Below are 17,942 nucleotides of genomic sequence, written 5' to 3' on the forward strand. Positions count from 1 at the left end.
TCTGTTCTTGATCCCTCCTGTATAATCTCAATTTTCCTTTATTATACATATTCCGTTGACTGGAATAATAGTCTACACCTGTTTTATGTATCTTTCTTTGAAACTCCAGTCTCTCCCGTTGGTGCAGGCTGAATGACGAACAAGAAGTTTAGTAGACTCAAGTCATAATATGCAAACAACTTCTCTTCGGGTGTGATTTGATTTGGTCATTGCCTGGCTTTCTTCTAATAAATAGACCGTTGCCCGTAGCAAAATGAAAGAAAAGACTGTTCTTTCAACCCGAAAAGTACTGTGTAGACCAGCACCGAATATCAATACTATCGTACTTAATGCTCCTCGCTGTTGTAGATTTTACTTGATACAAGTACCTAATTATTTTTTGGTAGAATCATCGATCACGATATAGTGTTGGTTACATCACTCGGTAATGTAAAGGTTTTGTGACCGCACCAGGGAATAGAAATGCTCTTTTTGCATCGTAGACACAATAAAAACCAAACGCCTCGCTCCCCTTTCGTGGACATCAAGCACCTATCCTGTTGGTATGATACAAATATTGATTACCAAACGCCGGAGCACCCCCTTCAAAGTACTAGGTAGTCTCAAGCTGTACCGAATCTGCTTTTTCATGATGCCCATAATCATAAGAAAACTCTAGAATACACCTCTAAGATAGCGACCAAGTAGCTATGCCAGCTCTTTACTAGCCGTACTAAGACGTAGATTTCCAAGCATTAATTAATTATATCAACAAAAGAACCTGTAGAATCTCTTCCACTTAGGCCAACCCCTCATCTCCTCGGCCTCGTGCGCGAGGAGGATTGGTAGATTGAAGTCTCGACGTCCAGTATCTATATCCATGTCGGCGACTCGGATATAGGACGCCCTAGTGTAGAGACGGTGCGCAACGTAGAATATCACGACGACGGGGACGGCAGAATACTGGAGAAAGAAGTTCTTAGTCATTTCGCTGGCTGACTGGTCCCCCCAGTCCACGGGCCATGCGCCAACCCAAAATTGAGCTATCAACACCAGGACGTTGAAAAGGAAGCCCAGGTAAGAGCCGAGTACGCCGCACTGAGACTTGAAGGCCAGTTCGCGCAGGCTGTGCCCTTTATGTGCCCAGGCCTGGCGAAAGCGAATATGTGCCAGACAGATGGATGCCCAAGTGAAGACAGAAGATAATCCGGATATAGCGACAAGCCAATCTAGTACAATACCTTGTTTATTTAGATCAGCAAGATATGCTAGGAGACCCATGGAGGATGCGACTATGATAGAAACCAAGGGTCGTCCGCGGCGGTCGACATAGGATAAGATTCTGGGTGCTTGGTTCTGGTCAGCTAGCGCAGCAAGGGTTCGTGAAGAACCGAAGACAGAAGAGTTTCCGACAGAGAGGACAGCGATCAATATGACGACGTTCATAACAGATGGTAGCACTTCGATGCCAGCATTTTCTATGGCGATGACGAAAGGGGACGCTGCTGCGGACGCGGAACCGGGAAGAAGCAAACGAGGGTCATCGTACGGTACAAGGAGTCCGATGAGAGAGAGCGCCACGATGTAGAATAAAGTAATTCTCCAGAACACCTGCTTGATGGCCGTAGGAAGGGATTTTCGCGGGTTCGCCGTTTCGGCTGCGGCGAGGCCAACCAGCTCTGTCCCAGCGAAGGCAAAGGCAGCCGTAACAAAGACGCTGCAAAGACCTTTAAAGCCATTATGAAAGGCACCCGGCTCCCGCCAGTAAAGGCCTCCGATATATCCGCCACCAGGGACACCTCCAATATTCAAAACAATCCCTAGTAGGCTTCAGGGTAGAAAAGAAAAGAAAATTAACGTACAGTCTCAACAAGTGGATGTATGATTTGGGCTGACTTACATAAAACCAATCACAGCAATAACCTTGATGATAGCGAAGACAAATTCGGCCTCGCCATAGCCCTTGACGCCGAATAGATTTATGGCAACTACAGCAATTAAGAATATAGTTACGAATATGGCCTTGTTAAGATCTGGGTTCCAGTATGTTATGGTTATAGATGCCGCAATTATTTCGAGTGGCAATGTCACCAGCCATTGCAAAGCGTAACTAACAAATCGTGGTAAGCCGTCATAAAGTTTTCTCGATATAAGAGACGGATAAAGCCGAGAAGATTGAAACATACTTCCAGCCCATTGCAAAACCCCACGAGGGATCTAAGAAGCGAGTAGAATATGCAGAAAAGGACCCTGCTACGGGAAAGGAGACGGCGAGTTCACCGAGGGCTTGAACGGTGAAATACAACATGGCACCAATGAAGAGATAGGCGATGAGCAGCGAGGCAGGGCCACCAATTTGGAGAGCACGGCCAGAAGCAACAAACAAGCCCGTCCCTTTAAGTTTTTGTCGATTGAGACATCAAGTCAGCCTGGTCGTGGTTCAATTTCAGATTGGGAGAAAATCGAAGCGGAGGAGTGCGTACCTATGGAACCGCCTATAGCGATCATCTGCAGATGTCGGCCTTTCAACTTCCTGGCAAGGTGGGACTGTGCGGTTTGCAGATTGGCTAGTCGTACGTCGTAGTAGTGAGCCTGTGAGCTCCTCCTCCCTAGCATGGGCCGGTATAAATGGGAAGCCTCCATAGAGTGGAGTTCGCGAAGAGAGTCTTCGGGAGTGATGTGCTGAGCGGGGTCACGCCTGAACCCGTCGATCAAGCGATCAAAAAATCGTGGTGGTGCCGTCTCATCATATCGAGGCTCGCGCATCGTGTAGCTACTACCCGGCGCGAGAGAACCCTCCTTGACGGGGAAGATGTTCATCTCGATGTCATGATTGGACGATGACGATGTCATGGTGGTTCATTGGAGATTGCGCAACCGCGCGCTGGGCAAGGCTGGTTCTGAAGCAATCGATGGAGATAAGTGTATAGAAGGCAGCAATTATATGAATTATAGATTGTAACTGGATAGGTGAGTTTAGATAGATAGATAGCCCGCAATAGCTACTATGAGGAAATAGTCGATATCATCCATAGTACCAAGGTGAAGTTCTAAAAGTCTGCGGGGAGGTTTTAGAGGTTATTAGAGATTTAATACACAAAGTTCAAAGGTATCCGGGAAGATGTGGGTTCAGCCTCTAGCACCGTAGTAGCACGAGCTGGGGTAGATGGGCATGTGGGTCTAGCTTATCGACCAGTGACGACCACACGGTCCACACCAGCTAACCGGGTATCAATACCCTGTTTAGCGTGTGTAGTGGAACCATGGAATAGATAACATTATAATACCTAGTAGTTATATGGATACTTCATGACAGTTCATGTAGATAATATTCTGTATGTGTACAAGTACATAGTTACTACATATGCATGCAGGAACCAAAGACATCAATAGTAATTATTTACATGTGTAACTACCTACATAACTAGTACCTAATAAATGCGTACTACCTACATGTACCTACTAGGTAATGCGCATACACATGCAATCAATTGCAACAAATAAAACTTTGTACATTTTCTTTTACTCTACCTAAGCCTTATATACTTACTACGCGGCCAACGTCAAAGCAAGACAAACATCCCCCACCTTCTCCCCGCTTCCCCCCCCCCAAAAAGACACATTACGCCAATGATGCTTCAAAACCACATGTACGTGGTCTTGATATATGCAATGTATGTGCTCGATAACCCTCTCAGCTCACAACTTATGCAATAATGTTTCCTTCCGAGTCCCTTGGCTTTCGCTTCCACCCCGTCGAGAAAAGCTGGCCCATATCAAACCGCGGGAAGGCATGTGCCTCGGTGTTGATGACGACCTTATCCAGTGGGAGGACATCGTTTGGTGAAAAGAGAAGATAAAAATATTTCAGTGTCTCAGCCTGGTAAGATTGGGTTAGAGCACATAGTCACTGACATATACACATACCTAGGTAGTTAATGAAAGGGAGAAGTGGGATAGAACATACCAGCCAGAAACTCTCCATGTTGTCTCGCATCGGTGCCGGAATCTTGTTTGCATTCGAGAGGCTCGAAAATCCTCCGCCATCCGGAACAGCTGTGTGATTCATGAAGGACTTGAACATCTCCCAACCCCATTCTCGATACTTGACATCGCCAGTGATCCTCCACATGTAGAATAGACTCTCCACCGTCTCTGGCCGTTGTAGATTGTGTGTGTCCATACCGTGGACGTTGTAGTCCTTTCGCCACTCCGCCTCGGGATCCTCGTCGAACTTAGCCGGCGGATTGTGCGGAGCAGACTCGGGGAGAGGGGGATCTGCAATGTTGAAATAGGTAATCTCAGCCGCTAGGCCAGTTGCCATCCATTTATACATGCCCCAACATGTCTGCATTAGCTCTCTCGCTAATTGCATGTCGGCTTCGTTTTTCTTGGTCCATGTCGGCTGCTTTTTAGCCTCTGCTTCTGTCAGTCCACCCGTGGCGGCAAGGGCAATCGTGCCCGGCATGAAACAGACCAAGTGGTCCATTTTGGGCGAAAGAGCATTCTTCAGACCATCGGGTCGCTCTCCGATGATGGTGAAGCCGGAGGGTTCTGTATAGGTAACGAGATGTTTGCGAACTCCTCGCAAAGACTCATCCCACATCTCTAGATAGACAGGTTCCTGCTTGTTTGTTTGCAGGTATTGCTTGATGAGATATTCATAGTAAGAGTCTCCCCGGCTTCCCAGTCGGATATTCTGGCCTCTGAAAGTACCGTCTGTGGCATAAATGAAGATGGGAACCAGACCATCCTGAACACCATTATTATCCACAACTTCCATTACCTTCTCGGCTTTATCCCAAAAATACTTCTCGCCGGTAAGCTTAGCGATATACTTAAACTCGAGTTGTAAGGTAGTCGTCTCAGCTGTAGACGAGGCACCTCCCTCATCGTGAGCTGGTAGGCCTTCATATTTGGCCAAGTTAACGCTTGCATAGGGAACACCCGAGGGAGAGTCGAAGGCGGCCACAAGCCGATCAGCCAAATCTTTAGCCTTCTCGAGATATAGGTCCTCTCCTGGTGCGCCTGGATCATCATCGGCTAACGGTGCAAGTTCCGGGAACTCGTTGGAGAGATAATGGGCTGAGAGTAGGCCACCTAACATACGTATGGTGGTTTCGAAGGTGCTGACGTCTTGGTCTTGGTCATAGGATAGAGAGGTTGAAATCCATTGCCTCGCGGTGGCGACACGGGAAGTCAGGTTCATTAGAATCATGGTGTCTAGCGCATCCACGATAATCCAGCCCATCCCTTGCGGAGCCATTTGATGACCCTTCTTCGATACGGGATGAAACTCGTCATAACCTAAAGATGGGGGTTAGCAGCACGTACCGGGTATGGTTCATAGCTAAGAACTCGCGGTCAGGGCTCATACCCATGGCATATCGCTCATATGCATCCCAACTTAAAGTAAAGGCTTCCACTACGCGCTCCCTCCTTTCAGACCAGTCAGCAGTACTTGCCGATTCCGAACCGGTGAGCCAGGCCCATACAGGTGCCGAAGACACGGGGGTATCATGGTTGCTACCAAATGCACCCAAGTAGTACAGCACAAAGATCAGCAGCAGGACAGGGATGAGTAGCCGTTTTCTCCGCCAGATGGGTCTGGCTCGATGAGAAGCCGGGTATGCGTAAGGCTTATCCTTGTACATGGGGAGAGTATTCCGATCGTCAAAGAGGTTATTCACTCGATCTTGCACCCCTCCGAGTATTCCTGCGTTCTTGTTGGTGTTCGTGGAAGCTCCTTTTCCACCTCGTGAGGTAACAGCAGTGTTGCCCCAGACACGATCCTCCGCTAGCCTCTGGGGGTTTCCAAACGAGGGAACATTTTTAGGAACGGAAAATGACATGTCAAGTTCATCGACGGCTTGTTTGCTCTTCTCGATGGCATGAATACTCGCCTCGACGGCGCGTTCGGTAAGATCGACAGCAGCCTGCGATGCGGTTGTTCTCAGGATAGAAAGAGCACTCTTTCGATGGAGGCCGAAAGGGTCGCGAACGTTCATGGAGCAGGGAAATGCGGTCAAGTATCAGAACAACCATGAGTATATCTGATGATTGGTGAAGCGGATATCAAAGAAGGAATATAATTCAGGAATGGGCAATCGTTATCATCGGTGTTGTCGTCGTTGTATGTCGTTGTAGTCGCAAGGCGAATGATGGAGAATAAGCTTAATAAAACAAAACCAATACCAGCAGAAAAAGCTGCGGCAGTGGATAAAACTAATAAGACGACATGTGGGTGTTTTGTCTTTCTATCTCTACAATTAGAAATGATCTAATCTTCTCCTCGCGCCCACCTTCTCTAAACTTCTCTCTAATAAAACACACAAGCAAGTACTAATTCAGATTTGCAACAATGGAGATGAACAAAGAAGAGGGAGCCACCAATATATAATATGTACAATAAGGACACCCAAGCCAGATGTTCTAGTGCTACAGCCTACATGTACTATGTATGTACCTACCTAGTACAATTCAATCCTACAACGTGTGCTAACTTCCGCATACGGTACCTAGTAACATGTTACGAAGACTACCTAGTACTACATAAGGTATGGACCTGTGAGGCTTAGCGTTCCTTCCAGTCTCAGTGCTCTGTTTAAGATCAATCATTGCCGAGTCGCATTTTTTAATCGGCAGTGGCTTCCTTCAAAAAGCCACAGTTAGTTTTGATACTGTACTACCTAGGGTAACTGGCACTAGACTGGCACCCAATCAGATACATCTTTGGTACTACACTTTCAATGTTCATCTTGAAGTTCAACTTTCAACATGCTCATGTGCTCAGGTGCTCATATACTCATATTCATATTTGAATATACCTGATTGATCAGAATTCGTTTTTTTTTTTAAATATCCATGATCACACTCTGAATTCATTCTTTTCTTCCTCTCGAGGAAACATATCATCTCGTCAGTCAAAGTCGCTCAGATCAAATCCTCCTTCTCGCATACACCCCACCGCCAAGCCCTGATATATATACTTGCCTCATTACAAATTTACAATATTGAAGTTGGCGGTTGCGTATATCGAAATATTTACTTCGATGGCAATCACCCCAACTCAGGTGAATAGTGCATAGGACATACAGCAGGGTACTTTTATGATTTGATCGGTGATGAACATGAATCCATCCGGTATTCATCGCCCAACCTACACAGCATACCCCTACTTGACCCAGCCAGAATTCTCTGAAGTATGCCACCACCTCGACAGAAGATACTGCCAGGCTACCCTGGGTCCTCTGCGAAGACAATGGCGCCTCCAGGTTCATACAGCTTTGGGCATGTCATTTGAGCCTGGCCAACGAGGTTATACTACCTTCGTACAGATCACCCGACCTTTGGATGACGGAACCGCCGCCGACAGTCTCGCCACTAAATTTGGCGATGTTCACCTAGGTGACGAACAAGATGATGCTATGGATCTGACTGCTGACGATGTGATGATGAAGATGGAAGACTCGGATAAGGTTAGTACAGCCATGCTGACGGCTCCTGTTCAGTAGAAACAGGCGCTTATCGTTAATGATCATGATCTTGTAGGAAGTCCTTACCAGGAAGCGAACTCGGCCCAAGTACAATGCCAGTTATGTTAAATACGAGATACATTATCATCCCACGTATCGTGCTCCCTGCTTGTGGTTCAGTCTACACAATTTACCATCTGACGAGTCGGCCTTCGATGTCGAGACCGTCTTCCGCCGGCTAGTCCCTGAACAGTACAAGGATTCTCTTCGACGAGTGGGATCCGTGGGTGGCATGTCAATTGACGTGAGTGAATATCCGTACTGTCCAATGAGTCAATTATTTTGCTTCTCTAATCGGGTATTCTTTATTCTCTACCTTATGACTAATTGTGATCCTTACAGCATCACCCTATCACCGAGGTTCCTTCCTTTTTCGTCCATCCTTGCATCATTGGAGAAGCCATGGAGAAGTTTGACTGTCCTCGAGAGGATTACCTCATGGTATGGCTGGGATTGGTAGGGGGGTGCGTTGGACTCTGGGTCCCCAAGGAGATGGCAACCATGAGTGTAGTATGAGGGTCTGCTCGGTCGGACAGAAACGAAAATGGGACCAGCTGCGGCTAACAATGTTACAATCGCGAGAGATAGCCCTCGCTTAAACGTCCAATAGACAAGCCGTGTCATATACTAGCAGGCAAGTTCTTATTCGTCATCGCTGTCCTCCTCCATAGCCACGTCCTCATCACTGTCTTCTTCCTCCTCTTCGTCACGAGGCCGCTTTTGCCCCCGGGTATCAGGGCTGTTTGCATCAGGCATTGTATGGTCCGATGTCTGGGCCGGTTTCGAAGGTAGGCCAAGTGAGGTAGAAGTTGCGTCTGTCGACGCCCCACTAGTTGCTCCGGGCGCCGGGGCATTGAATATGTTATGTTGAGCTTCGGTCATCTCGACGTTGGCAACGGCGGATCCTGGTAGCTTGTATGTGCCGTCTAGCTTCGCAATTATATCTGACTTGGACTTCGCGTATTGGATGTGCTACAAGCGCGGATTATTTTAGTACTACTTGATATAGATGGGCTTGAGAACTCATATGCTTCACGTACCAGTGGCTCGCCCAAGAATTGGAACCCCTCCAAGGATCTCATGGCTTGGGTTGCGGCGTGGAGGTCGCGAAAGACAATATGTGCCTGGCCGCGCATCTTCATGGTCTTTAATGCGACGACATCAAGCACTGGACCGTAAGTAGAAAATAACATATAGAGGGCCGTCTTTAGGTCTGCCTTGCTTATTTTATTCGACCGTAGGTTGGTAACATAAAGGCTAGTCACGGTATTAGATCGGTTCAAGCAACGTAGGCAATGTAGGCAATAGAATAATGATTACTTACGTTTGGTTTGGAGGAATGGGCGGTATCTTGCCACCGGGTTTGGAGGATTGGCCTCGAGCAGCGACGGTTGTGGTAGAAGTAGCGGCCATGGTGACGAAGAAGAGGAATATCTGAAGAGATTGATCGATAGGTTGGTTTGTTATTTTTGTCGCATTACCGATATAATTTCCTGATCCTTTTTGCTAGCAGAAATCGTAAGCTACGCCTGGGTAGGTATGTATGTAGTAATAATAAACAGGAGAATTGTGATTGATAATGATCATTGATGTTTTTCGAAAATGCTTCAAGGATAGTACACCTAGGTAGTAGGTATTATGATGTATCATATATGCAATATTCTACATAATACATACCTACTAAGTACATATGTATAGTAGCACAGACGTGGTGTACTACTAGTAGTACATTGCTAGGTACATACATAGTACGTTAAAGTGTGGTTAGCTAGCGTGGCTTAGCTTTCCCCCAGCCAGTGGCGGCACGTCTCAAGCCTCCAACTGGGAATCTTGAACCTTTAACCTCTCATCTTTTGGATACTTACATTTCTTCTCCTCTTCTCTCTCTCTACCTTCATAACCACGTTTTACCAAGCATCACCCTAGTCTGACGTCGTGGTAGTAGAGTGCTATACTCCTATCATTTACGTGTCAATAAAAACCCTCAAAAAGGAGAAAACAAAAGAGGGTATTATAGCAATTGAAAAGGAAATAAAGGAAATAGCTGGTTATCATGGCAGCTCCCGAAGTTCATCATCTCTTCCACCACCCTATCGCCGACCATTCTTTTTCCGCCGATCGCAAAACGCTAGCTGTAGCCAAGGATACGAGTATCGAGCTCTATGAAAAGGTCGGAAATGCCTTCAAGCTAAAGGATGAATTGAAAGGTCATGATAAGACCATCACTGGTGTTGATATTGCTCCCCAAAGCGGCAGAATTGTCACATGTTCCCAAGGTCCATCTATCCACTCTAAGGAGCCTAGAATGAATATATTCTAATGTGATTTTGTAGACCGCAATGCTTTGGTGTGGGAACCGTCCCCTACTGGATATAAGCCCACCCTAGTGCTTCTTAGAATTGCTCGGGCCGCTACCTTTGTCCGATGGTCTCCTTCCGAGACCAAGTTTGCTGTTGGATCTGGCGATAGGGTTATTGCCATTTGTTATTTTGAAGAGGAGAATGATTGGTGGGTTTCCAAGCATCTGAAGAAGCCTATCCGAAGCACCATTACCACTGTCAACTGGCATCCCAATTCGGTCCTTCTTGCCGCCGGCTCCACAGACGCCCACGCGAGAGTCTTTTCAAGCTTCATTAAAGGCGTTGACGCTCGTCCTGAGCCCAGTGTTTGGGGTGAGCGTCTCCCTTTCAACACTGTCTGTGGCGAATTTTTGAACAACTCTGCTGGTTGGGTGCATTCTGTTGCTTTCTCTCCTAGCGGCGACGCCCTAGCGTTCGCCGCCCACGATAGCAGTATCACCATTGTATATCCCACTGCCCCTGAACAACCCCCAAGGGCTGTCATCAGCGTCAATACGCAGCTCCTCCCCTTCATGAGTCTGATATGGAACGGCGAGAGCGAGATTATTGCGGCTGGCTACGATTGCGAAGCCTTCAGATTCAAGGGCGGCCCATCTGGCTGGCAGCTGAGTGGAACACTAGAATCTAAAGGAAGACCCGGCTCAGGGGACGCCCGAGAAGATTCTGCTCTGAATATGTTCCGGCAAATGGACTTGAAAGGCAAGGTCAAGGATGATACTCAACTAAAGACCGTTCATCAGAATACCATCTCGACCGTGCGCGTTTACGAGACCAATGGCGAATCTGTCACTAAATTCAGCAGTAAGTTCTTTCCTGTGCTCAATCGAGTTCTTGCCATGTCAAAACACTTGCTAACAAATTATAAAGCAAGCGGAGTAGATGGTAGAATTGTCATCTGGCACACATAGACTTATAGATAGTAAACCCCACGAGCGAATTGAGGTGTCTCAAACTCCTTCTCATCCTTTATCCCTTTATCTGCCGTATTTATCACTTCTCTTCAGTTCTATTCTTGCATATACGCGAGAAGTCTAGGAGTTTCCCGTGCGTAGAAAGGCCCTTGATTGTGTTGAGCGTTAGAAGCCTACATACAGCCCATCCTACCCAGTTGTCCGTGTCTTCGCCGTGCTATTAATATGCAGCAAGTCCCCTGTTTCCTAGTTCATCTAGTTCACCAGTCTACAACTAGATCATGCCAAAATCAGTGACATCGCCAAGTGATTTTATTTATCGAAGGCCTCGAGGTTCATTTCCTAGTTCACCTGCCCAGGACGAACCAACCATGGATCTCGGGGGTCAGAGAATATCTGATACTTGCCTACGTTACGAGCCCCTGGCACTGGAAACCCGTAATTCGGGTTCCCATGACACAGTTGGTCCTGTATTACCTGGAATGTCTCAAACAACTCGGCGTGCTACGTGTCCAACCCCCCAGATCGCCAACGAGCATGATAATCAACTATCGGCATTCTCGCCTAAATGCCGCAAACCTCTGCCGGGCGTGTTTTATCAGTGCTCGACTTGCCATCGCGGAGTTAAAACATCGAGTTCTACGTCCACTACAAATCCTTCGAATCCTGCTCCTCATCTCCCACAGGCATCCGAGGGTTTTCCTCCAGCTAATGCTGCTTCCCAGGATACTGCCACCGTCACAGTTTCAGATTTCTCACCTCGACAGATCTCCGGAGACACGACGTTGCCTATTGACTCTACCCAAAACAGCATAAGCCAGCATTCTTCAACAGACACGTTTACTCTTACCAGTCAGAGCACGAGTCCCCCCACCAGCAGCACAGAACACGCATACTACATCTGCGCCACTATCCGCGCTGTCTACGACATCTGTCTCCAATCCACGAAGACGTACCTAGACTCCCACCTTGCCAATCGTCGGGCCAGGGCAAGCCACTCCCCATCGTTTCTCAGTCACCTTTCGCATCATCATCCTCAGCTGAAGGCAGATCCCGGCAACGACGACCACAACTGCACCATGAACCCTACCCAGCAAACTGCCATCGCCGCCACAGCCAGCCTCCACACCGGATGCAACAGAACAGACGACACCCCTCCTATCCCATCGTCAACGAACTCGCTCCTCAAGAACGTGAGCGCCATCTGCAGCATGCTGTGGACAGGCTCGCAGCACTCGCGCCTCGACGTCCTCAACATCGAGCGCATGGCGGTAGACAACATGAGCCGGTTGCTGTGCTGGGCGGAGACCGTGGCCCTGGGCGACTACGACGAGTGGAGGATGGCCGGGGACGACGCCATGTGGCAGGTGCTGGAGGCGGGTCGGAACCTGTGTGCCTGGCTAGGGGTCCCGGATGGCATCCAGGGCATGGAGGCGTTGGGGGCCAGCGTTTTGAGGTCAAGACATGGGATCCTCTAACCTAGGTGCCTAGATAATAGAGAGAGATTTGTGTGCATTAAGTAACTCTCGGGAAATATGAGCTACGTATAAGTTTATCACGGGATAGTGATGGATAGTCAGGACTCACCAATGAACCAAGTCTTGTAGAGCTCCAGGGCGGTCATATGCCTATTTTGTGGCCACATAGATCCAGCGTTGAGAAAATCAGTTAACAATAGAAAACGACAGGATTTCACGTGCGTTGCAAACCCCAAAAACTTGTAATTAAATCACCGTAGATGAGGGATGAGGGTATTCGTATTTAAACCGTCTTATTAAATACAGTAACTACCTACACATCAGGGTATCCATCCGATTATGTGTCTGTCGGTTACGATGATTCACCTAAAACAAGAAACCCCCAAAAGGAAAATACCCATCACTTCCGGCTCTCATTTGACACCATTTTTAATCATGACCTTAGTATCGGGCCTGCCTGGATGTATCCGGGAAAGGGGGCGCAACTGGAAATCTTGGATCATAATCTTCATAAAGAGAAGCGTCGTTCATTGGAGCCGATTCATAAAAGGAGCGTCTCGATACGCCCTCTGGCAGAGTTCCGGTCCTAGCAGTGGGCTGCTGCAAGGCAGTCTCCGTTCTGGAAATGTATTCATATCGTGATCGGTTGTTGAAATGTGCATCATTTTCGTATACCCTTTGCGGGAATATAACATCTCGATGGGAAGTGTGTCCATCTTGGAAGACGAGGGGGGGAGACTCTCGCATAAGCTCGATCGGTTGCCGAATAAAATACTCGCCTCTGGAATCCCGCATCCGGACAACTTCATATGCTTCAGAATACTGGGAGGTGGCATGGCGTACACGGGCATCATCCGTATACGCGTCGTAATATCCCCGGCGGGGGTGTTCATATGACATATCATCTCGCGGTGCTGGGGCCCGAATATCGCCATCAACTAGGCTAACAGGACCAGAAACGGGGCTGCGTTCTCTATATTGATCATAAGGATGCCTGTGATTAAGATAGGCATCCTGTGGATTCTCCACATATCTCCCTGAAGACGGCTTTCCCTCATGGCTGACATCATCAATGTGTCTAGATTGATGGCCCGAATGTTGATAAGATACGTGTTGCCGATCGAGTTGAGACTCCAAACCAGAAAACAAGTCTTCCATAGTATCCTGGTCAGTTACAAGCTGATGATGGTCTGTAATTTGAGTCGAGAATGTTGGTGAGCTATTAATCTGAGCCATTTCGGTATAGTGATTCCTCCGAGGTTCTGTATTAAACATTGCCACTGAGACGTTAGATTCTTTCGTTCCAACTAAGTACGGGGTTTTGGATGCAAGTCGGGCGCTTTCCTTGCGCTCTGCCGCCCACATGGCTTGGATCTCTTCTCCATGACGCCGCTCTTCTTCTGTGACTAGATCTTCACCGAGCTCTTGCAGTTTTCCTTTAGCCGGTGAAGCCGTTCTGCCACCTTTTCGGTTTCCCTGGCCGGATGTATTTCTACCTTTGGTAAAAGTGCCCTTTTGCTTTTTAGACCCTTTCCCGCCAGATTCTTGCCCTATCTCCGCGGATGATAAAGGTGCAGCACGCGAGTTCCGGGCCTCGCCTAGTTTATGATTTTGTATGTAATCTCGCATGTTATGTAGGGTCTTGTCATGTTCATCGATTGAATGTAGAGATGAAGGATTATTTTGAGGCATAGCTTGTGAAAACATCGTGCTATAAGACGATAGCTGATTAGTATGGGGGGGAGCGTTCGGGTCAACCAATGTATTCTGAATGTTAGAGCTTTCTTGAGGATAACTATGGTACCCTATGGCAGGGAAAGCATCAGAGATCAGTGATTGCCTTCGACTATCAATGTTCGTTAGGCGATGGAGTCTAAACAGCACGGATAGATCTGGTGTATGCACCATATCCCGGGTCCAGTCAAGATTTGGAGAGCCTATCGCTTGCGGCTGCTCTACGTGCCTCCGCTGGAAATGGTTAACTAGCTGTGGCAAAGAAAACGTCTTCCGATCCGGATCGATTGAAGTTCCGTAACCAAGACCAAGATTGCAGGCTTTGCACATGAGACCATTGACATTGCGAACGGGGCGCATTTCCTTATTATTTGAGAGGCCATCAATGAATATTGTCAACAGCGGAGTCTCAGAAAACCTGGATTGAAATCTTCGCACAACATGATGGACGACAACACAGACTCTAATATACCCTGGAAGATCTTTTAGTCCAGCCATGGATGTCCATACTTCACGCGAAGTCTTAGCCAAGAATTCAAGTTGAGCTTGACTTTTAGTGCCGATTGGACCACCGTAGTACTGTTGAGAGTTAAAGTGTGAGTTACCCTGGCTGTTGTCAGAGTTATAACTATTGAATACTTCGGCTGTAGGTGGATAAGTGGGAGGGCCAGGATGGAACCCGGGAGAGAAAGGCATAGGCGGACCAGGGTGGACAGTCCCTTGGGCACCATGAGGAGTATACGGCGACGGGTGAGGATATTGGGGGGTATAGTCATGTTGTCCTAGGCCGTAACTATTCATCGGTCCGAACCTTGGGTGTTCGTAACTGGACTGAGGCAGCGTGTAGTATGGGTATGGGGGTGGATGAAATGGCGTTGAGTTAAGAGTCGAAGAATGAGTACTCGACTTTTGGAGAGGGTGGCCGATGCTATTCTGAGCCCCTTTTGGCATTATGGTTGGCGAGTATAGGGCCTTGTTGCCCCAAGACTCAGACCTGAAAGGTGGGGTCTCCGGCCACTCAGCCCGCCAATGCACAACAACACTACCAAGACTGAGGGCATTTGTATGCTTGGCAGCATAATGTTGGATTACTCCTTCAAATCCAAAAGTTTTGAAGTTACCTTCGCACCCGTTGCAATAGAATAGGTCCTTTCGATATGACTCAGTATGAGGTTTGATCTTCGCATCAAAGAGCCACTTCATGTTTTCAAGGGTAAGCTTTTTCGTAAAGGGGCCTTCAGGCGGGTCCATGATTACTTCTTGGCCAGCAGCGCGTAAATCTGCAGACTCCTTTGCAATTTCATCGTAAAATCTCTTACGGATGCAGAGAAGAACTTCTGCTGCAAACTGCACACTGTTTTCCATATTAACTTTTCGCCCATCATCCCAATTAATATGGATCGTTTCATCAGCATATGCAGAGATTCGGGCACGTAGTGGTGCTTGCACATCATCCCAAGTTTTGTCTATGAGTTGCTTAGCTGCCATGCTGCTCTCCTCAGTATTGCGGCCCTCATCGGGTCGTTCTGGGATGTTGTAAGGCTGAATGGGAGTGTCATGCTCAGTTCGTTCAGCATCTGCCCTTTGTGAGAGCAACCGAGGCTTGAGCAAATCCCAAGCGTTATTATCGAGAGGTGAAATAATTTGGATAGCTGCCTGGAAGGAAGGTATGCGCGCGAGGACATCTACTGGCAAGGGTGGATCAAGTCCCATTGCACGTCGCTCAATCTCAGCTCGACGGGCAGCCTTGAGCTTCAGTGCCTCTTCACGAGTGCGGGCACGAGGTAGGTAAGCCTGGACGCCGTGCTGTGATAGGGGAACCTGGCTCGCTGAATTGTTTTCTGTGAGAAGTTTAGCCACCGGCAAAGGATGAGAATTATGACAACTAACGTTGGAAAGCAATAGTAGAATTATGCTTTGATTGGGATGCTGTTGTGGAAGGACTGATGTGGCTCGGATTGGAGGATTTATGCCCAGCCGTATTGCTCATACTCGAATGTGACCTGGAAGTCGAAGAGGAGATATCCATCAAAATTAACCCTTTGCTGTTTGGAACAGCTACGTTTGGGACACAATCTGAGGGCAGTAGAGTTTGCATCTGGGTAACTCCTCCGGTCGAAGTCCACTTATCCCATCGCATCGAATCGTTGAGAAGCTCCCGTCCCCGAACTTCTAGGCCTTTCAGCCACTCCTCGATGGTTGCACTACCCATAGACTTGACCGCGAGAAATTCCGCTTTGAGCTTTTCCGTATTTTCGGGGAGATATATCTTGGTGACTTGTAGATCTTGTTGGACCAGTCCCTTCTGAAGCGAATCGGCTGAGACAATTTTCATTTCACTGGTGATCAACACAAAAGGCAGAGCAGGCATGAGCAAGGATGGTACCGAGGAAGAAAGTAGCAAGTCAAGTTCCTTGTCGACAGTGAGATAGTCTCCTTTAACTCGGGATAAATGGATACATACCTTTACAGTGTTCTTTACAAGGCAGGGCCCACAGCTTCGGAGTCCAAATGCCCAGACAGGCTGAGACATACCACTACGGGAACGTGATTGCAGTGGATCTGCCTCGTCACAGAACTGACATGTTTTTCCACAAGCTAGGCGCCACATATCAAGCTCAGTCTTCCCCTGTAACGGAGCAGGCATCCTTTGCCAGAAACGTCTTCTTGATAACTGCCAAATGACATCAGGCCCTAGTAGTGGAAGCGATGTTTGTGACAGCACGCGTGGATATGTACACTGGTACTCAGAGGAGGGGTTGAGATATACGTTAAACAGCTTGTTAGTACGCAACAGATTACCCAGCGCTCTTGGAGGAGTAAAGGTAAAAATGCGATGCCAAATCTCCGCAGGGAGCAGTGATCTATCGGAGGGACAGAATTCTTCATATAGTAGTCCACTACGGGCTTTCTCTTCTACCTTCACCTTTTTAGGCAAGGCTGTATGGCTTGTTGTATCTGCTGTCTCTGATGTCTTTCGTTTCTTGGAATGGCCTTGACTTGGATGAGCAACAGAGAGGAATCTGATTCCTGGATGTGATATTATATGCCGAGTCGGAATGTGTTCGTTGCCAGTGGATATTAACGGGCCAGGCTCATCTTCTCTATCAGAGTCTGACATGGAAACATCCGAAGACGACTGTGACTCCTCAGTACTAGAGTCGAGCGGGATTTCGTCATCTTCCATGTTGTTTTCCTTAGAGGTGACTAGTTTGACTAAGTTACTTGGTGAAAATAAATCGGCACCTGGTATCGTCAATATAAGCTACACCAGAATATTTGAATCGGCTTGCTATAGTTGTTAACAGCAGACCAGAAACCCCCAAGACCAATCAACACTTGTCGAAAAGTAAATGAGATGATTTGGCTTCAAAATTCAAGTGTATGTGTATTCTCAAGGCCCGTCACACTTTCAAGCGAAAGTATGGCTCCTTCAGAGACTTGTAAGGGCAGGATGGGAAGAATAAGGCAGCATACGCTGTCCGATGAAATAGAAGAAGAATCAGCCTGACAGACAGAAGCGTGACTTTCAAGGCCTTGATTATAAGTTCCCTAGCAGTAGGGGGCGGAGTGGAAAGAAAAAAAGAAAAGAGAGAAAAAAAAAAAGAAAAGGTGCCCCGGATGTGGAATACGATGAACACGATGAACAAGATAAAATATTCATATATATTGTTCAGAGTGTCTTGCCATGTTAGTGAGAGAGGGGAGGGAAGAGACAAAGACAGAGACGTAGATTTGAAGATGCCTATGAAAACAACCTCAAGACTGTGTCGGAGAATATTCTTTTCTTGCGTATATTATGTACGTAGCAAAAGGTCAACGGTCTTTATAGTAGTGAAGGAAAAGGAAACAAATGGTGATGGTTAACAGTGGAGTTAAGTTGTGATTGCGGAAGTAACATCAAAACATGGAGGCAGGTCTGAGGTCCAGTGTCCACGGCGCGCC

At 47.5% G+C, this 17,942-nt stretch overlaps 7 protein-coding genes across 7 annotated transcripts; 3 read left to right on the forward strand and 4 right to left on the reverse strand.

Moving 5' to 3' along the window:
- Window positions 1–381: 381 nt before the first annotated feature.
- On the reverse strand, window positions 382–3,256 carry GGS25DRAFT_496986 (amino acid permease). Its single transcript, XM_049261576.1, has 4 exons — window positions 2,463–3,256; window positions 2,166–2,373; window positions 1,880–2,089; window positions 382–1,807 (listed from the first exon to the last, which is right to left on the reverse strand). Exons 1-4 carry the CDS (start codon window positions 2,830–2,832, stop codon window positions 748–750), a joined length of 1,848 nt encoding a protein of 615 aa, XP_049116063.1. The 5' UTR covers window positions 2,833–3,256; the 3' UTR covers window positions 382–747.
- A 109-nt stretch (window positions 3,257–3,365) lies between these two features.
- GGS25DRAFT_496987 (glycoside hydrolase family 47 protein) lies at window positions 3,366–6,519 on the reverse strand. The gene is made up of 4 exons (XM_049261577.1): window positions 6,491–6,519; window positions 5,357–6,437; window positions 3,947–5,286; window positions 3,366–3,859 (listed from the first exon to the last, which is right to left on the reverse strand). The coding sequence occupies exons 2-4, from the start codon at window positions 5,985–5,987 to the stop codon at window positions 3,686–3,688; spliced, it is 2,145 nt and encodes a 714-aa protein (XP_049116064.1). The 5' UTR covers window positions 5,988–6,437; window positions 6,491–6,519; the 3' UTR covers window positions 3,366–3,685.
- A 76-nt stretch (window positions 6,520–6,595) lies between these two features.
- On the forward strand, window positions 6,596–8,577 carry GGS25DRAFT_496989 (uncharacterized protein). Its single transcript, XM_049261578.1, has 3 exons — window positions 6,596–7,457; window positions 7,531–7,758; window positions 7,857–8,577. Exons 1-3 carry the CDS (start codon window positions 7,104–7,106, stop codon window positions 8,028–8,030), a joined length of 756 nt encoding a protein of 251 aa, XP_049116065.1. The 5' UTR covers window positions 6,596–7,103; the 3' UTR covers window positions 8,031–8,577.
- Window positions 8,157–8,927, reverse strand: GGS25DRAFT_523188 (RNA-binding domain-containing protein; the record flags this gene model as incomplete). Its single annotated transcript, XM_049264378.1, has 3 exons — window positions 8,157–8,486; window positions 8,555–8,771; window positions 8,839–8,927. 3 exons carry the CDS (start codon window positions 8,925–8,927, stop codon window positions 8,157–8,159), a joined length of 636 nt encoding a protein of 211 aa, XP_049116066.1.
- Window positions 8,928–9,314: 387 nt separating this feature from the next.
- On the forward strand, window positions 9,315–10,924 carry GGS25DRAFT_345774 (actin-related protein 2/3 complex, subunit 1). Its single transcript, XM_049257997.1, has 3 exons — window positions 9,315–9,790; window positions 9,848–10,675; window positions 10,742–10,924. The coding sequence occupies exons 1-3, from the start codon at window positions 9,568–9,570 to the stop codon at window positions 10,780–10,782; spliced, it is 1,092 nt and encodes a 363-aa protein (XP_049116067.1). The 5' UTR covers window positions 9,315–9,567; the 3' UTR covers window positions 10,783–10,924.
- Window positions 10,761–12,312, forward strand: GGS25DRAFT_345780 (uncharacterized protein). Its single transcript, XM_049257998.1, has one exon. It carries the CDS (start codon window positions 11,067–11,069, stop codon window positions 12,261–12,263), a length of 1,197 nt encoding a protein of 398 aa, XP_049116068.1. The 5' UTR covers window positions 10,761–11,066; the 3' UTR covers window positions 12,264–12,312.
- A 212-nt stretch (window positions 12,313–12,524) lies between these two features.
- GGS25DRAFT_496999 (uncharacterized protein) lies at window positions 12,525–17,927 on the reverse strand. Its single transcript, XM_049261579.1, has 3 exons — window positions 16,462–17,927; window positions 15,888–16,410; window positions 12,525–15,838 (listed from the first exon to the last, which is right to left on the reverse strand). Exons 1-3 carry the CDS (start codon window positions 17,182–17,184, stop codon window positions 12,705–12,707), a joined length of 4,380 nt encoding a protein of 1,459 aa, XP_049116069.1. The 5' UTR covers window positions 17,185–17,927; the 3' UTR covers window positions 12,525–12,704.
- Between the last annotated feature and the right edge of the window lie 15 nt (window positions 17,928–17,942).

Source organism: Hypoxylon fragiforme (genome assembly GCF_022984875.1).
Source record: "Hypoxylon fragiforme strain CBS 206.31 chromosome Unknown GGS25scaffold_6, whole genome shotgun sequence".
Taxonomy (NCBI): Eukaryota; Fungi; Ascomycota; class Sordariomycetes; order Xylariales; family Hypoxylaceae; genus Hypoxylon; species Hypoxylon fragiforme.